Source organism: Notothenia rossii (assembly GCF_949606895.1).
Source record: "Notothenia rossii genome assembly, chromosome: 6".
NCBI classification, from domain to species: domain Eukaryota; kingdom Metazoa; phylum Chordata; class Actinopteri; order Perciformes; family Nototheniidae; genus Notothenia; species Notothenia rossii.
In genome coordinates, this window is record NC_136909.1 from 22,750,371 (window position 1) to 22,775,688 (window position 25,318).

Genomic DNA, 25,318 nt, shown 5'->3' on the forward strand with positions numbered 1-25,318 from the left:
ACTATAAGCAGAACAAATTAAAGTCTGATTCTGAAGTTATGCTGGTTATTTAATCTTTCTTATAAGATGCCTTTTCCTGTTACTTCTAAATATTAAAAGTGAGGTATCCAACAATGCCGATAGAGCAGGAGGGAGCAGCGTTAGGTAGCTTGCATTGATTAAAACTGGGATATACGACGCTGCTGCCTGCAGTAAATTATTGATTGTTTCTCAAATGCATGTGGCCACACATAGCAGGGGTTGAGGTTAGACAAACACAAACAAAGACAAATAAGTGAATAAGGTATTTTATAAAGACGTACAGGTCCTGATGTTATTCACTAATGAGAAGTAGCAGAAGTAGATGTCTATACCACGTTGTCTTAGCTACTCAGGACTCTTAACTGTGTGTTTGCACAAAAGCAGACAAGTGCACACACACACGCACACACGCGCGATTGGTCCCCGCCAGTGTGACTGAACAGTGCTATTTATGAGCAATATTGGATTTCCACTGGGTGGACAAACAGAACTGATGCTGCAGGGTGTGCGGGTGGGCATACTCAGACAGCTGGCAAATCAATAAGAACCAGGGACCATGGTAATATTGGCAAGGCTGCTGTCTAGGTGCACTGGGTGTCACACACCTAGTTGTTGAATCCAGTGCGGCAAATTGTGGCTACTGCCCGTAGCCAAATCCATTGGCTATAGCTTGCATATTGTGCATGTGATAAACTATTGAATTAAGGAAATGTATGAGAAATTGTAAGAGTGCATTTGTTTAACATGTTTTCAATAAAACTGCACCACAAACGTCATAGTCAAATACATTTAAGTATTAATACGCTGTCTATATGTTAATCCATAAATGTCATCTACTTTTGAGAGATTAAATACGTTTTTGAAGCTTATTAGTTATGGCCTACCCTCGGATCATGGCAAATGACTCATCACTGGAGAAATACGCGGCCCCTGGCAGCACGGTGACCGTCTCCTTCCCTGCAGAACAAAGAGATATCTTTGAGAGGTTTTGTTGGCAAAATGAAATATTGCGAAGTTTAAAACCCACTCATCTAGAAGCAAACAAAAACAACCATAATCACAGAGACAGTACATTAAACTACAAAAGAAAGTTAAATATACAGCAAGATAAATAGAAAAATGAAAGAGAGTGTGCATCCATTAATTATTGATTGGAACCACAGATGACAACAATATGCTAATATCACTTTAAAAGTGCATCTGAACAAACTCTGAATGATCTTTACAAAGACTCCTTTGTATTAAGCATTGATCCAAGTATGATAATACAGGAGAGTCAGAAAAAATATATACCGATTCACATTTTAGCTGAAAAGCTCTCTTAATCAATTCATAATTCAACCAATGATTCCAAAGATTAATATATATATTTTACATATACATACATTTATTATTGGGAAGCATTTAGGAAGATTAATTCTCACCGGCATTAATCAGGTCTGCATCCACGGCGTCCTCAGTGGGATATGGGCCCTATACAAAAAGAGAATAAGATAAAACCGAGTGTGTGCACAGGTCACACATACATTCACACGTCACTCAGCCTCACTGACCAAGATCTTTCAGGGGAGAGACACAATCACATTTTAGTGATTTGATGAGACATTGACATTCTCTGTGCTCAACAAAGAGACCAAAACATTTGGGTGTAGAGGAAAGGAGAGCAGAATCTCTTTTAAAACTCTTAATTCAAAGAAACTTTTACAAATAAGACATTAGCATAGGCGCCTACATTCTTCTGTTAACACAACTGATTTGAAAGTCATTCCATAGCAGCAGCAGCAGCAGCAGCAGCAGCAGCAGCTTTTGTTTAAAGCTCAGCCAGAAAATAATGATTGTGCGAAAGAAAAATGGAAGAGAAAGTGTCAAACCAGCACAATCTGTTACATAACAAACCCAGCACATTTCCACTAGCTCAAGGGGCAAAACTAGGAATGATGCTGCTCAAATTAGTGACTATTCATCCTGCTACATGCTCAGAGAACAATTCAGTTCTAAAAGGTTTCTCCCACTTAAAACAACAGTCCACAAACAGGACAGAAAATATGCTGCTCATGGGCTTTGAGATTGAAAGCACTGAAGCCTGAGGGGGAACAAAGCTCTCTGTAGGTGTCTTACCAGTCCCAAAATCCCATTTTCACTTTGAAGGTTCACTGTGATGTCTGGTTTTATAAAGTTGCTGGCCAGCATGGGGATACCAATACCAAGGTTTGCTGATTGACTCTGTTAAAGATGGTGACTATTACATTTGTAATTCTGAAATGGAAAGCAGGTATAGAGATCAAGAGAAAAATATACAGGATTGATTGAAAGCTGCTTCAACATAATCTACCTATCACTCCACATCCCACATAATGTAAATAACTAAAAGATTTAGTTGTGTGGACAATTCTCAAATCTATAAAACTATTAAGTTGTAATAGATGCAAGTTACCAAAACTGCTTGAATAAAAGGGTATTATTAATAAAAAAAAAAAATGTATGACTGTGTTCATAAGGAGGAATGCTATTCAATGAATATGGAAATGTGAAATTCTTGGAAAAAAAAGAACGTGCATAATTTGCCATTGTAATCAACCTTGTGAAGAGCAAACAAGTGTGTAATTACAATTGGGCAGCACATATTTATTAATTACACCTGGATTGGTTTTACTCATGGTAATTTTTTTATATGTATTGTTTTCAAAGGATACCATACATTCCATCCTCGAACTCCAGTGCAGCCCGTCGAATGATCCTTTCCCGAACAATGTCGGAGTCCTTCTTTGGTTTGGGCTTCTCGTCTTGACTTTTCTGTACTGTGCGTTTCTGGAAGCATACGGAAATATATGAGGAACAGGGAGACAGTATGTTGAGAGGCTATTTCTGGCCAGGTACTGTACAAGGACACACACAGATAAGAGCTGGTTTGTGTGTTTCTGAACAATGATGGCAATAAAATAAAAATAAAATAATGTTAGCTTCACGTTATAGCATCAATCATTTATCCTTTTTAATTAATGTAGCCAATTGTATTGAACTGGATTTTCAAGAAAGTGACCAATGCTACACATGACTGAAGAATTTTGATATGTACATAGTCTTTTCATTCATCACTGCTTTGCAAAGTCTTCTTCTGTACCTCAATCCTTTTCTCGTAGCCGGTTCCGTGGACCACCCTGTGGACATAGATGCTAGGTATGTGGATGTCCTCTTCAGCAAAGGTCCCAACATCCACCACCTCCTCCACCTACACAAAGACACAGGGACATAACTGAAATCCACCTTCCCTTGTAAAATGTCTCAGCACCATTGAGAGTTCAGTTAAGGAAACCACGCACTGATGGAACGGTGGTATAAGAAGATAACATCTACTGCTCCCAGCTGTGAAATAAAACAGATTAAATGATAAAGACCTGGGGCCTCATTTATAAAGGGATATACACTCAAAAAATGGGGTACGGCCGTTTCTACGCAATGTTTGCGATTTATAAAATACTAACTTGACGGGAAAACGTGCGGTCCTCCACGCAAACTCTAACCCAGGGGTCGGCAACCCGCGGCACACAGGACGCATGCGGCCCTTTAAGCCCTCTGCTCTGGCTCCCTTGAGTTTAGACAAAAATAAGAAGGAAATAAAATAAAAGTATTTGTAGGACTATTTATATTTTGTTCCATGGTTGAAATGTTTTCGTATATTGTATTTTGAGGTGATACTGTGACACATAAATAAAAAACAAAACGGTTTTAATTAGATCAACAAAAATATGCGTCACATACTGCTACGGTCCCGCGCCAGCGCCTTTTCCTGCGGGTGAATAACCTGACCCACGGCTCGATGAGCGAACTATGGCTAAATCAAGGAAAAGTACCGGAGGAACACAGGATTTAATTCTGTGTGGACAGAGTTATCTGCTTTCACAGCAAACGATGCCGGTTTACCGGTATGTTTGATATGTAGAGAGAAGTTGTCAACGGTGCTGCAGCCTTTACGTATCGAGGAACAACAAGGGAGAGGGAGACCGCTGACAATCTTCAGTCATAATTCAATGGGGTATGTAATTTATTTCAGAAAACACTTTTTTTTATATTCCATGGAATGTTCTTAACGTCACGATAGCAATGAATATATTGAATGCTTTGACAATAAATACATACAAAAATTAATCTCTGGAAGCCGTAGCGCTGTAAAAAGCACGACTAATCATTTTAGCCGGCCTACCTGCCTGTCAGCCTTCCATCTGTGCACAAATGTATCTCGTGGCCTGATACGCGTTCGTGTGTTGGAGGAGGGGCTCTGTAAGGAAGTCTGAAGGAAGAGGCATATTTTTTCCGGTTGTGTACTTTCAAATTCTAGCGCACTCGAGCTGGTTTCTCCATTCTTACCTACCCTACCGTTAACTCTTTTTAGGGTGCAGCTATATGTTTTATTTATTTCAAAGTGGGCACATTTTAATTATATATTTTTTTCCTTCAAATGTGCAGAGGACTCCCCAAGTGCTGTGTTTAATTTATTTTAAAGTAGGCCTGTGTATTATTTTTAATTCTCCTTTATAGGAGTTCTTTGTTTCTTATTAGAGGTTAACAGTTTTATATAACGTAATAAATAGCCTAATAAATGAAAAAAAACTGTAGTTTTTGTCTGATATAACAATAAATACAACTTTTTTAGCTATCAAACTATGAAATATGTTTTGCGGCTCCAGACAAAAAGATTTGGGGGGAAAAGGAGCAAAATGGCTCTTTTGTTCAAAAAGGTTGCAGACCCCTGCTCTAACCCATGCGTACGCACTAAGCACAAAAACTGGAGAGATGAGAAACTGCGACACCGTTGGCAGAAGGAAGAATGGAGAGAAATATGTGGAAATAATACCATAAATAAAATGTTACCTCTCATTTATCATATATGAAGAATTCATTTTCAAACATTGATTAAAGCCAATCTTAAAATGATTTAACAAACGCCTGTTTGAGACTCCTCAGTGTACACAAAAATATAACTTGGAGAAATAAATAAATACGGATATGTTATTTAAAACCACCTTGAATATGTTTGAATATGTTGAAATGTTTTCTCATAAATGATGCGGTAAGCAAGAGGACAGAATTACGTCTAAACTGACGCCGTTTTGCATTTCTATAGGTTGTATAGATACGAGCATGGTTTTATATACTATCATGATTAATCGTGTTTTATGCCGTTTGCCAAGACTTGATAAGTCGCTCGTAAAACACAGGAGGTATGGAAACTAAGAGCACCATATGTGGTAAATTGAACAGCTAATATAACACAACACATTAGTTGTATTTCCTTTAACTGGTGGATATAGAGTTGCTGCGGAGGGGGGGTTTGAGATGCACAGGCTGCAGTGGAGACGCTGCGCACAGCTGATCGACAGCTGGGACACAAACCACCAAATACAAAAACATAATTCAGATCCAGTCGTCAGCATGACTCCACTCCGGAGGGATTCCCCGATCATTTCTTACAGTTTCTCATCAGGGGAAGGTCTCCTGTCCCCGGTACAAACACACTGCCTTAGGAAGGCTATGTGTATTTTTTTTGTCATTAACCTTTTTCGGACCACTTATTTATTTATTTTGGTGGCGATCCGACCTCCATGCTGCTACTCTGGTTCAAACTGCATCCACCAAACAATATGATTTATCTCGACCTCCCCAAAATAACCAAAATCTGACACGGTGTGAGATGTCTTTTTTAGCTGTTCTGTCGTCATTTCCTGCGATCTTCTCCATGCAGTCAGTCAAAATGAATGAAAGAATGGTCGTCTTTGACTATTTATAGGCAAATATGGGCGTTACGTGAAGCCCGCAAAAGCTGCACCGCATTTCGAGTCGGTTGTGATTTATAAAAGGGAAACAGGCGTAGGAAGTGCCATACGCACTTTCCTCTCCGGTACGCAATGTTTGGTGAATCGAAAAGTGGCGGAACATTTAAGGACCTATTTTTTTGATTTCTACTACGTAAGCAACCTTCCCACGTCAATCCTACGCACGGCGTTATACATGAGGCCCCAGAAGAGATTTGTAATATTTTTTAGGCAATTCCTGATAGAAAAAAAATGTTGTATTCAATTCTAAGGTGACGCACAAGCAGATATTTGCCCTCCAAATAAGATCTCCGGTTTAAAAATGATGTTACTGGCGTGATTTTCATGGGGGAAGGAAGGGTAAATATTTATCGGAGAAAGTGTTACTTTTTTTCTTCCTGCAAATACACTGAATCAACAAAGCGGTCTGTGTACCAAAAAACAGCTCAGCTGACTAAAAACAGAAGAGGATCATCTGACAACTTAAGCCCAGGGAACATAGTTTGGTTCAGGGATCAAAGGCGATGAACAGTATATGTGCGTCGTGAAGATTTGTTGGTGTTTTTGGGGGGGAAATGGAAAGACGGTTAAAGGAAACTTTGCTTGGCTATATATTTTCTATTTAGGTATAGTCCAGTCTCAAGACTTTTGCAAGGTTTACATTTAAGCTCAGCCTATTCTTGGGATTTCAGTAGAGAAAATATAAAATTGGCAACATATAATGTCTAAATATTCTCAAAACACTTATGTTATGTTTAATGGTATATTAGAAAAGGTCTGTTTTCCAGGTAACTCAATGTAACAATGTATTCCTGACAGAGACAGGGGTGCGTCACCTAAGTGTCTCGCAGCAGAGAATAAAGGGTTATTTCTGTCTGACTAACACAACACAGGAGGAAAAGGCTATTGATTTAAGAAGAGCTGGGTGAACTGAACATGACTTTGATAGAAATCCCAGAATGAAGGTAACATCAGGAAGTGCTATAAACTTATTCTACAGCCTCCACTTGTACAGGTGTTCAGGCACAGCATGTGTGGGCTCACCTCAATCTCACTGCCCATTTTAACCAGATCTAGCTCCTAAGACTCAGAAGCCATGCTCCTCTTCGTAGGATGTTTTTAAACACCTCAAATGATATGTCAATGCTGGAATTTAACTAGGCCGGGAAAAGATAGTGTGGGCATTTTTTTTAGAGAGCTGGTTTTTCTCTATCAAATATAATTGACTATTCCTCAAGGGGGAAAGCACTTGAAAAGAACGGAGATCATTACATATTTGGGTACCCAAAGGGGACTTAACCATGACAACATTATTTATTCTCGCCCTTCCCTTTTTCTTTTTTGTGCTTCACTCTTGTGTAGCTCAGTGTGTAACCTACTTATTCCATCTCCATGAGGGGGCAAGCAGGCGTTCAGACCAAATTGAATTGAATCTCTCCTTATCTCCACTTCCTCCCTCAGCTCTCAGCTCTGACTGAGAGGAGTCGATGGCTAAGAGTGGATCCCATCTTAGCGTTGTCATGGATACGCAGGCTTTTGTCTGTAGTAAGTTAAGGCCACTCTGGGCTGTATAGTGATTTTAGACTTCTGATACATTTGGATGTTTTATGGTAAATCTGTAATATTCCACATTGAAAACGAGGCCATGGAAGAGGAGATTGATAGCGCGAGGGAATTGATACAGCAGTCCCACACATCCACCCACATCTTTCTCTGGGGGCTTCATCTTTTGCTTTTGTGATAATTTCCGTAGACATCTTTATCAAGGAAGCCTTAGATCATCACATAATAAAACAGTTGCAGTATGAAATAGGGAAGAGGGGTGCCGGACGGGAATTGCATCGAATATTTGATGGCTTATATTACAGTTTATGATTCATTGAATTAAGTGTATCCATCCCTAATTGTGTCTCCTCAACCAAAAAGTGTCAAACAGTGAGACTCTCAAAAACAGAAATCACTTCTCGGAGATGTATTTCTCTATGTCTGTGTGTTTGTCTCTCAATCATATGCAAGAAGACCATGTATTCAGCCAGATTTTCAATTAGCCTTCCAAAGCTAACTCAAAGCATAATGACAAGCTCATACAATTTAAATAATGCTGTGCACATAAAAAAGCCTCCTGCTCCTTTTATCTGGGTGATGTGTTCCGCCTGCACCGGTGCTCAGATGCAGTTCAGACGGAAGGTTCAATGTATAAAGCATTACAATTAAATACTAACAAACACACAAGAATAACACATACTAAAAACAAATGAGCAGGTGTGTGGATCAAGCAGACAGGCACACGCACAGACACACACATTGATATTCCTGTATCTGTAAAACGATTTTCACATCAATGAGAGCAGAGCAAGGCATGAAGTGAGCTGGCAGGAGGGTAGAGGGAATCAAAGTGCCCTCTGGGGACACACACAAAAAGCCTTTTTCCAGGGTTTGTGCTTTTTTAGGCTGTGAGGTTGGTCGAACCTTGTTAATCTCAAACTGATTGGATCACAATGCTACCAGATTCCTAGAATAAACCACTAGCAGTGGTGTTGCATCCTGTGTTTTCCCTGAGGTTAATAAACAATGCCAGAAATATACCAGGCTTATCACTAATGTTAGCTCGACCAAAATAAACAACAAACAGCTCTACATTAGTACCATATTTTCAAGTACATGGAACTGAATCCAATTATCAATCATAAATGACAAACACCACTATGCTGACATAAATTCAGAAGCAGCACAACAACCGTTGAGCACTTAACAACCTCAAAGCTCTGAGGGAAGGTATTCGTTTGAGATGATAACTCATTATGACCATCTGGCCTACGTGACAATCCCAAAATGATCAGGATCAGGCATTTTTGTGTTCACATAATATGTCAATAATAATTCTGACAGTCCTAACAAAAGATAATAGGATAACATCTTGTATGTTTATTACACCTTTGATTACACTGGGCTCACTAATGAGGAACATTCTTTATTTTACACTTTTAAAAGCCGTCCAAGAGGAGAACATTTGGAGTCAACAACAACTCTGATTACCATTTATACAGCACATTAAAATAAATAATTATATTCATCATCAGTTTACTCAATGGAGAACATAGCTTTTTCTTAGTGGGCACACTTAACATGTATGGAACTATGAATATTTACCTGAGATTTTATGTCATTCTCGAAGTAGTTCTGGGCTATTTTATTTTGGAAATGTTTGGGAGGTTTGACATTACTCCTCATAAAGTCTATAATTAGCAAGGTTAAATGTTATATTACATGGATGTTAAACATTAATGGGACTTATTTAACTGACAAACAATATCTTAATTAATACATTTTCTTTATATCTGGAGTAGTCCATTTCTTTTTGTTTTTAGTATTTTACAGACTTTCAAAGCTTAGTGACCAACACGTTGATTACAAGGCATCCTTAGTTAATCATCCATCACATCTGCGTGTTGTCTATGCGTCTTTGTGCGCACACTGAGATGCAACAGTCAGGAGACGGAGACGGTGTGGCTACGGGCGACAGCATGTGGATGACAGCGACACCACACTCTCATTACTCTGTGTATTTATAGCCCCTCTATCTTCCTCCCAGTGTGCGTACGTGTGCTTGTGTATGTGGGCACTTGGCCATGCTCTGCTGCCACTTTCGGGGCTCAGCTCCTGCTTTATCCTCTAACCCAGAATAGTGACACCATGAGCAATCTGTTTCCTCTCAGTGGAAACTTGCCTTGCCTATGGCAGCCTGCATGGTATCCGGAAAATGGGAGATAGCCAATGCAAACACATCAAACTCAAATATTTACATTTCGAAGAACACTTAAGCCTCTGTGCAATGTGCTTCAGATTCAGATGATAGGCAGTCATCAGGAAACTTTGAACTTATATAGAGAGCGCATAGCATGCAAATGTTCCATTTCAAACATCCAGGCCCTGCATATGTTTAGCAAATCTGTCTTTCCTTTCTCCTGTCTCCTTTCATCTCTTTATCTGGACTGTTTGCGCTTTTATGTGTTGAACCGATACTATCAGACCCACAGTACAAATGAATATTAAACCCTTTGCCCTACCCTACACTCTGTCGCTGGCTTTAGTGTCAATCAGTAAATGTTAGCATTGCACAAGTACATGCGAAAATTGACAAGTCAATGCCAAAATGCTCTGCATGTCCTCCTACGTTCAGAATAAGGTAATATAAAGTGTAGCGATGCTTTAGCACCAATATTCCTTAAAAGGTAAGCAGTTGAGATTGACTGGTTATAAAATATTCCTCAGCTCAACATGAGAGTGTATCTTCAAATGTTTGAATTAATACGGAGCCCTTGAGGTTCATAGAGAGAAAAATAAATAAAACGAGGCCACGTTTTACCTTCTCGTGCGCACAAGTTAATAAAGTGTGGCCACGTTTAATTTATTTTTCTTTCTATGAAACCTCCAGGGCTCCGTAAATTAATGCTGGAGAGATCTAACCTGAGTGGCTGAAAGCCCAAAGACTACATTCAGTTATCTACTCTAATCAGACGACAGAAGGAAGTTTATTATGTGCATAAATGTATGCACCAGTTCAGAAATGAACATAGAAAAAAGACAACCATACATTTTCACAAGGGGCTGGACACATAAATGTAGAAGACTTATCCCTTGCCTTAGAAATTAGTTCAATCATGAGGTCACGTCTTGGTGTGAATGTACGTCTATTGACTTCCATTATGGTGAAGGTCATGACCAATTCAAATCTCAAAATAGTCTCTACTGAGGGGATATGTATATGATGAAAATGTCAGGGTCATCGTGACATATTCTCTTTCGTTACATGCATAAACACGAGCATATGCACTGTTGAAGGGGAAGAAGCATGTCAAAGGCTTTTATAGCCATCTGTCCATTGTTATTACAGCAATTGTCTGTAGTTGTAGTCTAGACCTGCAATTACCCCCCATTTGCTTTAGAGAGGTTTTAGCTCAAACTCAAAAAAATGTGACAATACTGAAGACGATGCAAACTTTGCTGATGTCAAATACTAGTATTAATAAAAAAAAAAAAAAAAGGATTCAGCAGTGTGGAAATAAGGAATTTGATATCATTTTGCATTAAAGGAAGGCACATTTGATCCTTTAAAAAATAAAACAAGATGGTCATTTTCGCATTATTGTGGTAATGATTTCAAGAAGGGATACAAACTGGATAGATAACAAGTCGATACCCCAAACACCCTTCACCACGGCTTTAAATGATTACATTAATTGCCCATCTTATGGACACAAACGCTGAACCTCTTAAGGCAGGAAATGATTGGGAAAATGTGTGGATTTATAACAATTGGCCAACAGTTGCTGGAGTAATGGAATTAATCAGGGGCACATTTAGATCAAGGCAAGAAACTCAACAAGGCATTATCAGTGCTGTCAAATAGCATGAAAATTGTGGGCTGTGATAAATGATTAAAATCCCAGCAGGAGGCAAACAAAGCTTTAGCCCGTACAACGATGATACCAACTATATTATTCCAAGGACAAAGTTGCAAAAGGAACAACATAAAACATTAACTATCATATAGTCTAATTCTTAATTCAAAACATCATGTAACTGAGATTGCCTGTGTTTTGCAAAATCTGTAGGTCTTTTGCTATTTATGTTTTAACACAATGTTAAGGGGGAGGCTAAGTTAATTAGTACTCTAGCTGGGTTAAAAGAACAACAAATACTGACAAAAACATTCGTCCAATTCATGCATGACTGGTCGTGCACACCAACACCCACGCCACCACAACGCACTGCCACAGTAACAGAATACAGTTGAGTCATTTACTGTGACTGATGGTAGAAAAACAGCAGAAACCACTGCTTTGGTTCAGTCTTGGATGTATTGTTTCCCACAATGCAATGCGGCCCTTTCACTGCGACTGCGATAAGGGAATAACTGGACCAGTCGGATACCGTGGAACATTCAAAGATTGAATAGCAGGATTTGGTTGCCTAGTAACCTTGGCAGGAGCCAGTGATGATCTGGTAATTTTCAAAGTGCTTTTGTGTTATCTCGTTTTCTGACACAATTTCTGCTTGTTGAAGTTCAGAAGAAAATAGTCGAAGATTTTATAAAAATGTGGACTACAGTGAGTAGCCAGTGGTTATTTACCATGAAGGCATAAAGGTGGTTATTGTCTAATCTGTTCAAAATGACCCATGTACAATAAGAGCTTAATCATGATGTTATGTATAATATAATTCTTCTTCTTCGTTGAATGTGCATAAATGTCATACAGAGGTCGAGACAGAAAGGTAACATACCTACACTTCTGTTAGCCCCTAATGGTTTTAATGGATTACACACAATTACTGAGCCTTAGGTGAAGGAGTTGCTCAGCATTCTAATTAAAATTGGTACTTAGATGAAGGACAATCAGTGTGTACTTTTCTTAATTGAAAATGCAAATAGAACAAAGCTGTACAAATGTGAGACGCCTATTAAGTACAAGTGGAGAAAAAAGAAATGGAGACTGCCATCTCGTTCTGCAAGTTAGGAGATCAAGCACAGGTGATTCAAACACACATTAGAGAAGAGTGGGATGGCTAAACAAAATTATATTCAAGAGGCTAACGGGCACCATGGTTATCGTCAAGGGGAAGCTCTTTAGTATGTATTGAAATCCCCTTTACACACCTTACTGTGATGGTATTTTATTAACAGATGACAAAAAGGAAAAGGCATGTTCTTTTCTCCAATAAAAAGTTAATTACTTTCACAACTGAGAAAATATTTTAAAGACATAGTTTAAACTATTCTAATCTGAACTTAATCTACTAAATAAATAGTTAATAAGGGCATGTTATAATTTGACTGAAACTGAGAAGTCTATCATCTTCATTCTACCCAATGTTTAGTAGTCTCCCACCTCAATTTCCTGACATATTTTGCCCTTTGATAACAATGAATTGCTTAGCCCCTGAACAGCGTGAGCCTCACTGGCTGTGTACAGGCTGCAGAGAAAGAAATCAGTTCGGCATCTTACTGTGCAACATGATGCTCAGAAAGCTTTCCACACACTGGCCTGAGCTGCCAAGCGAGTTAAATATATAGCTTAAAAAACATCTAACCTTGTCCATTGGTTCCTCTTCCAGCCTTTAGCAGTGCACCAAGACGTCAGGGTCAATATTGACAGCAACTCAACAGATTTATTACTGCGCATGCACTGACTCCTAAATATACATGTATTCTCAGAGAGACAGTAATTGCTTCAGTATCAGATTTAAAAGGCTCTTAATGGGTTTAACAACACAGGCCTATCATTTTATTGTCACCAATAAGTAGGCTTGTCATAGATACATGCTCATTATGCTACTGCACTGCCATAAAAAAGGCATTATAAAATCACTTGATAGGAGGATAAGAAAAAGTGTGCAGGCAGTTATATGTGATACACACCTAATGAATATCATATACACATTTGAAAGATATACTCATGTTATATTAAGATGCGTGTATCCATTATTAGAAAGTGAGAGACCTCCCTTTTCAGCCGGTACATTTTCAAAAAGTAAGATATCAAAAAACACTAACCACAGAGAGTAAGAAATACATGCACTGAAACACACTGAACTTTAACTTAACATTTGGAAATCCTGTTGGATATAATTCGTCAGACTGCAGCACAATTGAATGCCCCACAAGAGAGAACCATTTAGTTGATCTCTGGATGACAAGTGTTTGAAAGGACAATGTGTTATTAGAGCATGACATAAAAAAAGGAGTGACATGGAAAATCTTCAAAGACTAGAGTGACGTGACACAGTAGTCTGAAACTATCTGGTTTTAGTGCTGGAAAATAAAATGAAATTTATAATGGATTTATTCACGTTCAGAAGCCGATGCCGAGCTTTCCTTTCCCCAAATTTGAAAATCTGTGTCAGGGTCTGGACTGGGTCTTGGGTGAGTTAATTGACAAAGACATTATTTTTCTTAAATAGGCAACTTAAAAAAACATTTCTCATCACGTCACACCAAATAAAAGGCTTTTTATACTGTGTCCATGTTTAAAAATTAATCCAAACAATTATTTCTAAAATCATTAGACATTGCAGAAGATGTTTGTGTTCATAACTTTCCTGATTCCTCTGAAGTATGGCAGGTGCCTCCTGGAAGCTTGCGATATGGGGAAATTTAAATCTTGCTTTTAACTTGTCATGTCATTTCCTCTCTTGACTATAATTCCTGCCACTCTATATGAGAGTAGTAATGCCACAAAAACAATCTTGAAAACGCACCTGGATAGTGAACAAAACAAACACTTATGTGTCTCAGTCAAATTAAAAGCCGCCTCTGTCGTCTCTAAACCCAATAAGAATTGTTTCATCCTATTACCTCTGCAAAAAATACCCTGAGCAGTTGATTCTGTGTGCACAATGGTTCGAGCTGACAGTTCACTGTTGAATCTACCCGATTAAGCTTGCATCTCATGAAGCAGTTTTGAAAGCATTAGTATTCATGTCACTACTTTATACGTCACAACTCCAGCAGACGTCACAGAGACGCATTTGTGGCATTGATGCTGTCAGAGTGAATAGCTTTTTAATCCAATTTAGAAGAAAATGTAGCAATTTATTTTCTTTCCCTGGCACTAGTTTGCATTAATTTATGATATGCATCATTGGCAACATGGCCCCCTCATCTGGGTTAAACATGACGCAAAACACTGTTATGAAACTCAATGAATGCATGTGCCATTTACCGCTTTAAACCAAATTTGAGTGGTAATTCGAAGATATAGTCTCATTGTGAGAAAATATACTTTTGCCATTTAGTCAGAGACATTTATATTCAGCAGAAGACTATATCTCACATCCAGCAACCGTGGAATAATTGAAAATGTGCTTTGTGAAACGCAGTTAGATTTACGAGTGACCCTTCGCTACCCATTTATTTTCAGAAGGCGCCTTTGTTTTATGGTTTTCACACACAGCTTTTCTCCCTGCTGCTCTCTAAATCAAGATGTGTCTATATGGGAGGTGTGAAGCTGTTTCTGTGTTGGAGGGGCTTAGAGGGAGATATAGATGCACACATACTTAATACACACACACATACAGGGAAGAGATGAGCGATCATATTCCTATATAAGTGGGTACCCAGACGGATAGAATGACAGTCGGTATAACACAGATATCCCAGAGAAAGCAGGACATCCTCACTTGGTTTTTGGCCGTACTGGTTGAGGAAAACATTTTTTGTAAAGTACTTTAAAGTGCTATCTAAAAATGATATTCAGAGGAATATAAACCATTCCCAATTCAAGGTCAAATTTAAATTCATGATTATAAAACACATGGCCTTAAACCAGTAAAAGGCCTGTTTCACATTTCCGCTCCCATCCTTGAGGTACACAATGGATTTTCTTTTTTATCTACTTCATCCTTTGAGGGATGGCATCTGCTGACTATATTCTGTTGCTTAACTGCTATGGGTTCTATGGAAGACTATTAGCTTTGTGTGGTTGGGTTCAAAAGTGAAACAGCGGTTTTATTGTATTGATTTCTTTATCGTACACACATTATAGTGGTCAAAATAATTCATAAATACATTATTGTGATATCACCCTCTTACCCCCAAATTATTTAGTAGGAAGTGAGGAAATGTTTTACATCACTTTATCTAATGGCTATTATAAGGACAAAATCAATATTTTATTTAAGAATATCACAGTTGCGATTGTAGTTAGTTTAGACTCTAGTTTAGACTCTAAACTAATTACAATCTCTAAACTTTCGAGATGAATTTGCATATTTTTCGTGCTCATTCCAGATGATTTTCAGGAGGTGCTTTAGTTTAAGAATGGCTTTAACTAAGGATTTCGAAATCATGCTGTATGAGGTATATGGAGATGCATATCTACTCCAGCGATTTTGAAATGAAAGTCTACATAATGCATGAAAGCTGTTAAAACCAAAGCTGAGATTGTGAATAGACTGATAGATATGTGACAGTTTACATGTTCCTGGCAGACATCAGGAGTGAAAGCAAGTCATTAGGTAGTTTGAAATTGATACCTCAACTATGGTGATTTTGGCTGCCTTGCACATTGGTTGATTGAAGTTCCTGGCCGTTTTCCTGAGGGGAAGGAGCAAGAAAGAGGTGATTTCAAAACAATTAGAAGTAATACAAAGAAAACAAAGGAGATAAGCAAGTAAACACAAGAATGTTCAGTATAACATCCAATAATGAATATTCAGTGTTAGTTTACTGGACGAGGTTGCTACCTTGTGGAGAAAGGCTGTACTACATCCTCTGATTTCAATCATTCTCACAAATCAGGTTGGTGCAAATTACCTCATTGGTGCTTGACAAAGGGTCAAAACTACATTTTTGATTGTCTTATAAATAAACACAATATTATAGAATATTCATGAACAGGTCATATGAGTGATATACAGTATATTTGAGTGTTATCTGACAGTGGGCAGCACCCATGAACATGGTTAAACTGGAACTAAATTAGTATTATCAGTGATGTAACAGTTTCCTTAAATTGGTTAATAAATAAATACTACGATTTTATCAAACATTTAGAGCAACCAAATAAAACCATTTAGCTAAAACAGACAAAAAATGGGCTGATCAGAATCATCCCCTGCAGTATATCCCTATGGTCAACATTAGAATGATTGATTTCCCATTGATATGGCCATCTAAGAAAAACATATTCAACCTTTCTTTAATAATAATAATAATAATAATAATAATAATAATGGGTTTCATTTATAAAGCACTTCATATTTGACTTCAAATCCCGAAGTGCTACAAGCAGTGAGCATGAACAGTATAAAAACATTACACAATACGGTAAAATTAATAAAAAGCAATAAAAACAAAAAATATAAATAAAATAAAATAAAAGGGGGGTAATAAATAAATAAATAAGAGGTCTAGGGAAAGGCTCTATTGAACAGATCCACGGTCTGTGGTGCTCTCATGTGGTCGGGGAGAGCGTTCCACAGACTGGGGGCAGCTGAGCAGAAGGCCCGTTCTCCCATAGTACGGAGCTTAGTCCTGGGGGGTTTGAGGAGGTCGGAGTTGCTGGAGCGGGTGGTCCGCAAGGAGGTATGGGGGGTGAGGAGTTCCTTTAGGTAGGGAGGGGCAGTTCCATGGATACACTGGTGGGTGAGGACGGAGACCTTGAATTCGATCCTCAGTTCCACAGGGAGCCAGTGTCGTGCTTTAAGGATGGGGGTGATGTGATCGTAATTGCGCACCCTCATCAGGATCCTAGCAGCGCTGTTCTGAATGTATTGGAGCCTCTGGATGCTTTTGTTAGGGATCCTGATGAGGAGTGCATTGCAGTAGTCCAGCCTGGAGGAGACAAAGGCGTGGACTAGCTTTTCGGCGTCAGACAGAGTGAGTGTGGGGCGGAGTTTGGCAATGTTCCTGAGGTGATAAAAGGAGTTCTTGCACAGCTGTTTAATGTGAGCCTCAAAGGTGAGATGGGCGTCCATTTTCACACCCAGGTTGGTGACTGTTGAGGAGAGGGTAATGTCCTGGCCGGAGAAGGTGATGGTGGTGATGGTGGATGACCGAACCTGGTGTGGGGTGCCAACTATAATGGCTTCGGTCTTGGTGCTGTTGAGTTTCAGGAAGTTTTGCTTCATCCACGCCTGTATCTCCTCCAGGCAGGCAGTGAGTGTGGGTGAAGGCAGGGTTGCAAAGGAGGTAGGGTTGATCCTGAGGTAGAGTTGGGTGTCATCAGCGTAACAATTGAACAATACTCCATGTCGGCTGATGATAGAGCCAAGGGGGAGCATGTAGGGTGGGGCCGAGAACTGATCCTTGAGGGACACCACAGGTGACGTCGTGGGTACCCGAATCTGCCTCGCCCAAGGAGACATACTCTGTTCTCCCGGTGAGGTATGATCTGAATTACTGTTTGACTCTCACCTCATGACATCAGCAGTGTGAGCAGATTGTTGTGCAAACATACCAGAGGTGATTAAGTCTTGTATAATGTGCCTCGAACCAGGAGGCTGAATCCTTTCCTAAATAAATATGGCTATTGCCATAACACTACAGGTCTGTTATGCTGGTGTGTGACCATCACTATATTCCTGTCCAGTTCATCAGTTACCTGAATATAATGTTTCCAGCCTTGTCAGCTTTCCATGCCTTGATCAGTGCAAAGTCTCCAGTGATGGCCTGCTCCATGATATAGTTCCTGCCATTGAACTCCCGCACCTGTACAATGACAACACAATTTAATAAGTGAGTGGCGCTGGATGCAGGGGAGGATGAAGATTGTGTGTTTTGTAGCATTTACAGACAGAAATTTGAGTCCAGACCTAGATTACCGTAATTTTCGGACTATAAGCCGCACCTGAATATAAGCCGCAGCAGCGGCATACCACTCTCGGTTCCACTTTTACTTTTGCGCGCTACCTGTCTCACTCTTTTCCGGCCTCCAGCTTTTCCTGCTGGAACCCGCCGCTTAAAGGTGGGGGTCCGCGAACCGGCCATAGAGCCCATAGAGTTAAAGGTGTTGGCCGTTAGCTGTAAAAATCCATAGATTAGCCGCACCGTTATATAAACCGCAGCGTCGAAAAATAGGGAAAAAGGCGCGGCTTATAGTCCGAAAATTACGGTAGTAAATACTGCTGTGCTTTTGTCCTCCACACAAGAAAATCCATAGCATAGCAAAGATTCTTTGCAAAGCCCTTGGGCATGCTGCAACACTAAAATCAAACAAGACAAACAAGTTCTTTTGAAATGTTCTTCAAAATGCACGCCCTGCCCAGACATGACTTTGTGCTCGGAATGCAAATTAAAATTACAAACTTGAACTCATTGCAGTGGCCAGTTCTCAATTGTTTTAATTGTAATGTAAAGCCTTTACAGAGGAATTGTTGGACCCATGCTCTTATGTATCCTCCTCTGTACAGAGAAGTTTGCTTTCTTTCTAGAAAGAACTACAATGCAAAAGCTAATAATGGTAGGGTCATTATGAACATTATTCATGGCCATAGCTGCAGGCTGCAGTTCTTAACCCCACCAAACAAGGCATACAAAAGATAATGGACTTTTTGGCACAACTGCAACATCTCACCTCTCTCTTCTCACTGGAGATGGCAATGCTGCCATCTTTGTTGTACTTAATGGGAGAGCCTCCCTCCTGGATCAGTGTGCCATATCCAGTGGCTGTGAAAAAGGCAGGAACCCCGGCCCCCCCAGCCCTGATCCTCTCTGCAAGAGTTCCCTGTCAGGAAAAGAGAAAAATATGAATATCTTGTAGCAAGATTCATGTATTGTTGTATATATTTCCACATGTGTTCTGACCAACCTGTGGCGTTAGTTCCACTTCTAACTCCCCTGTCAGATACTGTCGTTCAAACTCAGCATTCTCCCCGACGTATGAAGAGATCATCCGCTTGATTTGCTTAGTATTCAGCAGCAGGCCCAGGCCGAAGTTATCCACTCTGAAGAAAGCATACACAAAGCATCATGAACCGTTAAATGGGTAGGATAAGCTGCAGTATATTAAAGATATATATATATATATATATATATATATATATATATATTAAAGATATATATATATGTCAAGACAATCTTCAATATTTAAAAAGAATCAAACGCTTCACAAATTAAAAAGAAGAAAATGGGGAACATAAACACGGTAAACCTCGTTTATACAAAAATTGTATAACTTCAATGCAACATTTAAACGTCCGAGTCAAGCCCAACTCCATGCAACCTGTCAAAGCTTTCAGCAGTATGACAAATAATAATGGGGACAAATTGTAGTTTTCAGATGTGTATAACTGGTGTATAGACTACTTTTTTTTTCATATATGTAGCTTGTAGAGATTTTATTCACTTGGACAAGAAGTATTCTTCTGTTGATTTGTCCAAAAATAAATCTGATGTTATTTGATGCAGTACCCTCCACTGTCTGAGACTAGATTAGTGCCCACTTCTTACATTCATAGTTTATATGACCCAATATGTATATATGCTCATTTTTATTTTTTAGTCATTTCTAATTTCATAGTTTTTCATTATTAAATTGTATTATTATGTTTATCTTTGATTTTATTTTTGATTTTATTCATCTGTGCTGTCCTGTTTTTCACCCTTACCCTGTTGCTGTTTGAACTACTGAATTTCCCCACAGGGATTAATAAAGGTCCATCTTATCTTATCACTCCTTTCTTTTGTTTTACAGTTTTTAACATAGTTTAAGTTACAACAAATTCCCAGAGAGGTTATTCAAGGTTGTAACTGGGCCCAGCAAAGTGATACGGCTCTTTTCTGGCAGTTCTGCTACTTAAAGACACAGCTGCAATAAAAGATCATACGCAGCTGCAGGCCTGGAGTACCACTGCCAGCACCTCTTTGTTTATTGACTGAAATATTGCACTACAATGTTTCATTGCTAGGGGGGACAGACAATCAAACCTGGACAAACAATAATTTGACAGCAAGAAAAGTCATTCTTAAGCAAAGTATTGTAATACTTGCAAGTTTTCTATGACAAAGGAAGGTTATTGTATAAGTAGGATTGTTGAAATACTGATGGAATCGGTCAGCAGCTATGAGAGAACTGATTTCCTGGAGCTTGTCATTCATTACCCTATGCAAGTTAAGTCTTCATAAAACTTTATGATAACATATAGACATTTTGAGAAAGGTATTGTCTTGTGATAGAGGAGCATAGTAAAATCCTATCCAACAACTCATGGTCTTTTATTTCCAACTTTGTCTTGCAATATTAATCGGAGAATACTGTGCAATCAAATCAAGTCAATTGCAACAAGCAATGTAATAGAACTTGAAAACAGTTTACAGCATGGAAGTGTAAAATCATGTTTCCACAATATGGTCTCTCTCTATTGCTTTCTCCCTCCTACTCTTCAGAGCCAAGACAAAAGCTGGACTTTGCCAAGAGTGGATTTTCCTTTTATTCTTTAAAGAAGTTGGGAAGGCAGAACTAATGCTTTGTCCTCAATTCACATCAGCTGACAAGATAACTAGGCCATGTGCACCCAGAATACCAAAAACAGATGCATGTGAAAAGCACCCTGTCACACACACAACGCTAGTGTTATAAGACCTCAAAGGTCCTCTATGTATAGACGTTTAGCAATTTGTAGTATTGTTTATGAAGTTTGTATGTATGTATGCATGTATGTATGTATGTATGTATGTATGTACAAACACCTTGGTGACTAATGGGCTGACTCTCCCTTTAGAGGCAAACAATATAATCTGTCCTAGGTAAAGGCTCACTGATCAGAGCACCTTCCAGCTCAGAACTCAAGTTCTACCTTTCACACAGACTCAATGTGGTTTGGGCAACATTACTGAAGTAGCTTATTAAAGAATGAACATAAGGCTGCACTTGTGTCACGGCCTAATAATATCTTCTGGTGTACAGCTGAATCTCTCTCGTCTAGTATTAGAGTGCATAAAAAGCCTTCTGTGTCAGAGTTCTGCAAAGTTTCCCATAAGGCTGCACATTTCAAAAAGAGCAGACCTTCACCAGTAGCCAATGGTACTATTAATGATTACTGTATAGAGACCAAAATACACAAACCATATAGATGACCTTTCTTTATCTGGTGAGAGATGCATATCTATTTTCCAGGTGGATATTTTCTCAGCTTGTGGCAGGTAAAGACTTGTATAAATGAAAATGCAACTAGGCAGCTTTTCCAAAACGAAACTTAAAGGAAGGGTGCACTTTGTGTGTGTCAGGGCCTTGTGCTGCATACTGCCAGAACGGAGCGGATTCCTACTGTTGGCGTAGGTAACGCACCTTTATTCTTTAAATGGTGTTAAGTTTCTGTCAGTACCTTTTAACATATAATCTCGGGACCCCCTTGACAATGACATGGTGAATCTCAAGGGGTTTATCATAATAAATACACTTCAAATTATAAACCATCAAGATGAACACTTTACTCATTTAGCAATACCAATCCATGTAGACCTGTGCTAACAAGTTAATAGAAGGTAACAAAAGATGCAATACAAGTTCTCAAGAAATATTTCTTAATCCATGTTAGTGGAATTTTGTGTTGTGGAGAGAGCAGAGTTCCAAAGAAAATAAACCATAGGTGTGTATCTTTCTGAATTATAAAAAGTTTTAAAGGGTGGAAAAGTAACTGAACAGACTAGATCAATTAGTTCAACAATGAGAGTCTACATCTGCAAAGGAAATTAAGAAAAATGCATGCTTTAGCAGACTGAAGTCAGGGGAAAAGCATTATGTTTGGATAATCTCTTTCATATTTAAGTAGCTAGGATCAGATTTTGGTCACTGTCTAAAGTTTCAATGTTGTTATGTAAACAGTTCAGATGAAGCCAAGTTTACTGCGTTGCAGCACATCGGGATTTAATTACAAAAAAGGACTGCAACGTGACAACTGACAAGACAAAGACTGTTTCCTAGTCTGCAAGAGAGACTTCAACATTATGCTAAACAATGTCTAGGATCAGTGAAAGGCTCAGTGGCCGGTGTCTTAATGATGTAGCTTATCCTGTCTGGTACTGCACTGGTAGTAAACACTTTATTTATGGGATTTAACCTTACATAAAGATTAGCTCCCTCTTTGTTTTTGCAATTTGTATTCCTTTAAAAGTTAAATAGTTTTTTTTCCTAGGATTATCGTCATGTAGATAACCTCTTAAAATATTCTGCTCTGAACCCAGTTATGTCAGAATATATTCCTACATCTCCAGCTCAGGATAGTGGATTATAAGGAAGGCAGTAACAAGACAGAATAAAGGGCATTCGGGTCAGAAGCTTTTTTCTAGCACCAGAAGGGCTAACTGAAAGTATAGTGTAACCCACTGAGAGCAACGACACACATCACACACAATATACCCTGACTGCTGAAGGAGTGACAGACCGACAACACCTTTTCCTTGTGCCTGCAAATAAATGATAACTTATCATAAGCAAACTTCTTGGCATCTCTCCAGGTCAACAATACCTGTTTGAGGATACGGCAACAAGGTCACAATACCGCTACAATACGAGTTTAAAAGCACTCTGCAAGGAGACAAAACAACAGACTCCTTTTTGAGGCCAATCGAGGGTCCACGTTCAACGGTTGAAGGGCTAAACACGACGGAGGAGGGGGAGTCCCACTTCCCGACCTTGTGAACTTTTATTACTACAAAATATAACTTGGACTTTCTCAAAAACTGGTTAAAGAGTTGACCCCTTTTATATTATTTACGATATGAAAGCAACAAGAATCAGACTTCTGTATTAACTCACAGCTTGAACTGAAACAGAAAGGATGCATAACTTCACAAATGACACTTCAAACTTTTCTGGATTCAAATGTGAATCCAAACAAATGCGAATTAGCAACATCTTCTGCATCAACCGATTCACTCCAGAAACAGGTTGGGATTTTTAAATGGTTGTGATGGTGTCAAACGATACTCAAAATCAAGCACCACCATGGAACGCACTGCATGGTTTAAGCACATGTTTACGCAGGCACCTGTGCGTGCAAAGTATGCATTTACTGTACCCACATTCTTCCTTCCTGCACACGCACTTACCCTGCATTGTTGCTAACTGCAGTGAGACCGTTAACTCCGGTCTTCAGTAAACTGTTGATCAGATTCTCTGGGATGCCACACAATCCAAAGCCTGTGTGAAACACATGAAAAAAAGGTTATACAAAGTAAACCAATACAAATTAAATAAATGCAAGCAACCAATAAATCATTTGAAAAAAGTGTTAATATATAAACATGGTATGGTGGCACTTAAAGAGGAGATCAGGGACATGGCATATTTGGAAAAGAAAAAACAATGACCTCTACAGCTATTACAAACCACTCAAGTGAGATAACATTGTTCACCTTGGATCAAGCCCCAGGTCATTCTAGTCATGCGTGTAATAGGGTGTTACTAATATTATACTGAGTGAGGCAGACTTCTGTTTGTGCTTTCGACACAATGGAAAAGTGTCACCTCAAAACATGACTATAAATAAGAGCAGTGGAATTTGTGTGTGATATCATCCACACACTCTCAACCACACTGCAGAGTAAAGGAAGAGGCTATTTGCTAGCACTGTCACTAAGGTGTGTGTCCTACAATATGAAAAAGTCTGTTTGTGAAAGTATTGTTTATCTTTACCTCCGACAAGAATAGTAGCTCCATTTGGGATATCTTTGACTGCCTCTGAAGAATCTTTGTAGAATTTTGACCTTCTTTGGCTAGAAGTAGAGAAGTAACAACCACAGGTCTGTAGAAAAAGAAGAACAAGAGATGCTAAAACTTTACAATACGCTTTGAATTTTTTTCTACAACCAGCAACAGACACTAACTATTAGTATAATCATAAGCTGTGTATTCTGTATACAAGTTTACTGCTGAAAAGAAAGCTTGTTAAAACAAAACTGAGCAAAGCCTGAGGGCAGCTCATATGATTGTATTACAGCTAATCCAGTTTATTCAGTTGAGGAAGGGAAAGATAAGCAAAACTGGGAATACATCCTACAAGAAAAGGAGTTGAGCTTTAGGGTAGCCCACAGAAACAAATCCCAACGGGACAGATACTGTAGCTAAGGACTCAAACTTTAAATTATTTGTGTCAACACTGACCTATACAATTTTGACCTATGGTGCAAACAAAGACCAATTTTATAATGAAGAAATATCATATATTGTTGTGTTTCACTAGAAGGTGGCTACAATAAATAAAAACCATGATGTGCTTTTCAATACAGATTATAATACACTATAGGCCTAATGACTTTGGTGTTATGGTAAACATTTGTAATTTCTGTCTAACCTTTAAATACTGAACTAATGAGAACACTTTCTGTCAGACTCCACCCTGCTTGTTACATTCTTAGTCACTTCATAATTTATAAATTCCCTTCATCTATAAACACAATTAACATATAAACAATGGTGTACAAACTGTTAACTTTAAACAAGTAACAAGTACGTATCTAGTTTAATTTATGTTCTGTATGAATTCAAGAATAAACGGCATTGAACAATTTATAGAGCCAGTTATTGCCCCCCAGTGTGTTTAAAACTGGTCTGGAGATTCATGTTTCGATATCAACTGCATTAACTACTAAGTAACACTCTTGAGCATTTTCTAAATGTGCTCTCAGTCTCCACATGAGTTCTAACTTCAGACATATGTGAATTTCTGAAACCACACTATTTATAGACATGGTGACTACCTTCTACAATGTACAGACTATATGCTTTGACATAAAATAAACATGATGGAAACATTGTAATGAGTTTGTGTAAATGCATGCGGGCAGGGGGGGTCGTTTGTACAAGCACGTGTGATTATTCCACCTACAACACACACACGCACATTGGTATTAGGCTGCTTTATCATATATGTTGCATGTAAAGCTGCGGGTTTGATTTATCTTTATAATGTGTTTAAATCACTTACCAAAAACAAATGCAAATTGTGCATCGCTGGGTTATAATTCTGTTTGTAACGTGGTTGCA

At 38.8% G+C, this 25,318-nt stretch overlaps 1 protein-coding gene across 1 annotated transcript in view; it reads right to left on the reverse strand.

Moving 5' to 3' along the window:
• Nucleotides 1-25,318, reverse strand: part of oxct1a (3-oxoacid CoA transferase 1a) — a 39,816-nt gene that overhangs the window by 13,961 nt on the left and 537 nt on the right. Inside the window, exons 2-12 of the mRNA XM_079686431.1 lie at nt 23,969-24,077; nt 23,383-23,473; nt 19,142-19,277; nt 18,908-19,057; nt 17,936-18,042; nt 15,867-15,927; nt 3,143-3,250; nt 2,715-2,829; nt 2,140-2,234; nt 1,446-1,494; nt 906-978 (exon numbers count right to left, since the gene is read on the reverse strand). Coding sequence (XP_079542557.1) covers nt 906-978; nt 1,446-1,494; nt 2,140-2,234; nt 2,715-2,829; nt 3,143-3,250; nt 15,867-15,927; nt 17,936-18,042; nt 18,908-19,057; nt 19,142-19,277; nt 23,383-23,473; nt 23,969-24,077 — 1,094 coding nt within the window. The remainder of the gene's footprint in view (nt 1-905; nt 979-1,445; nt 1,495-2,139; nt 2,235-2,714; nt 2,830-3,142; nt 3,251-15,866; nt 15,928-17,935; nt 18,043-18,907; nt 19,058-19,141; nt 19,278-23,382; nt 23,474-23,968; nt 24,078-25,318) is intronic.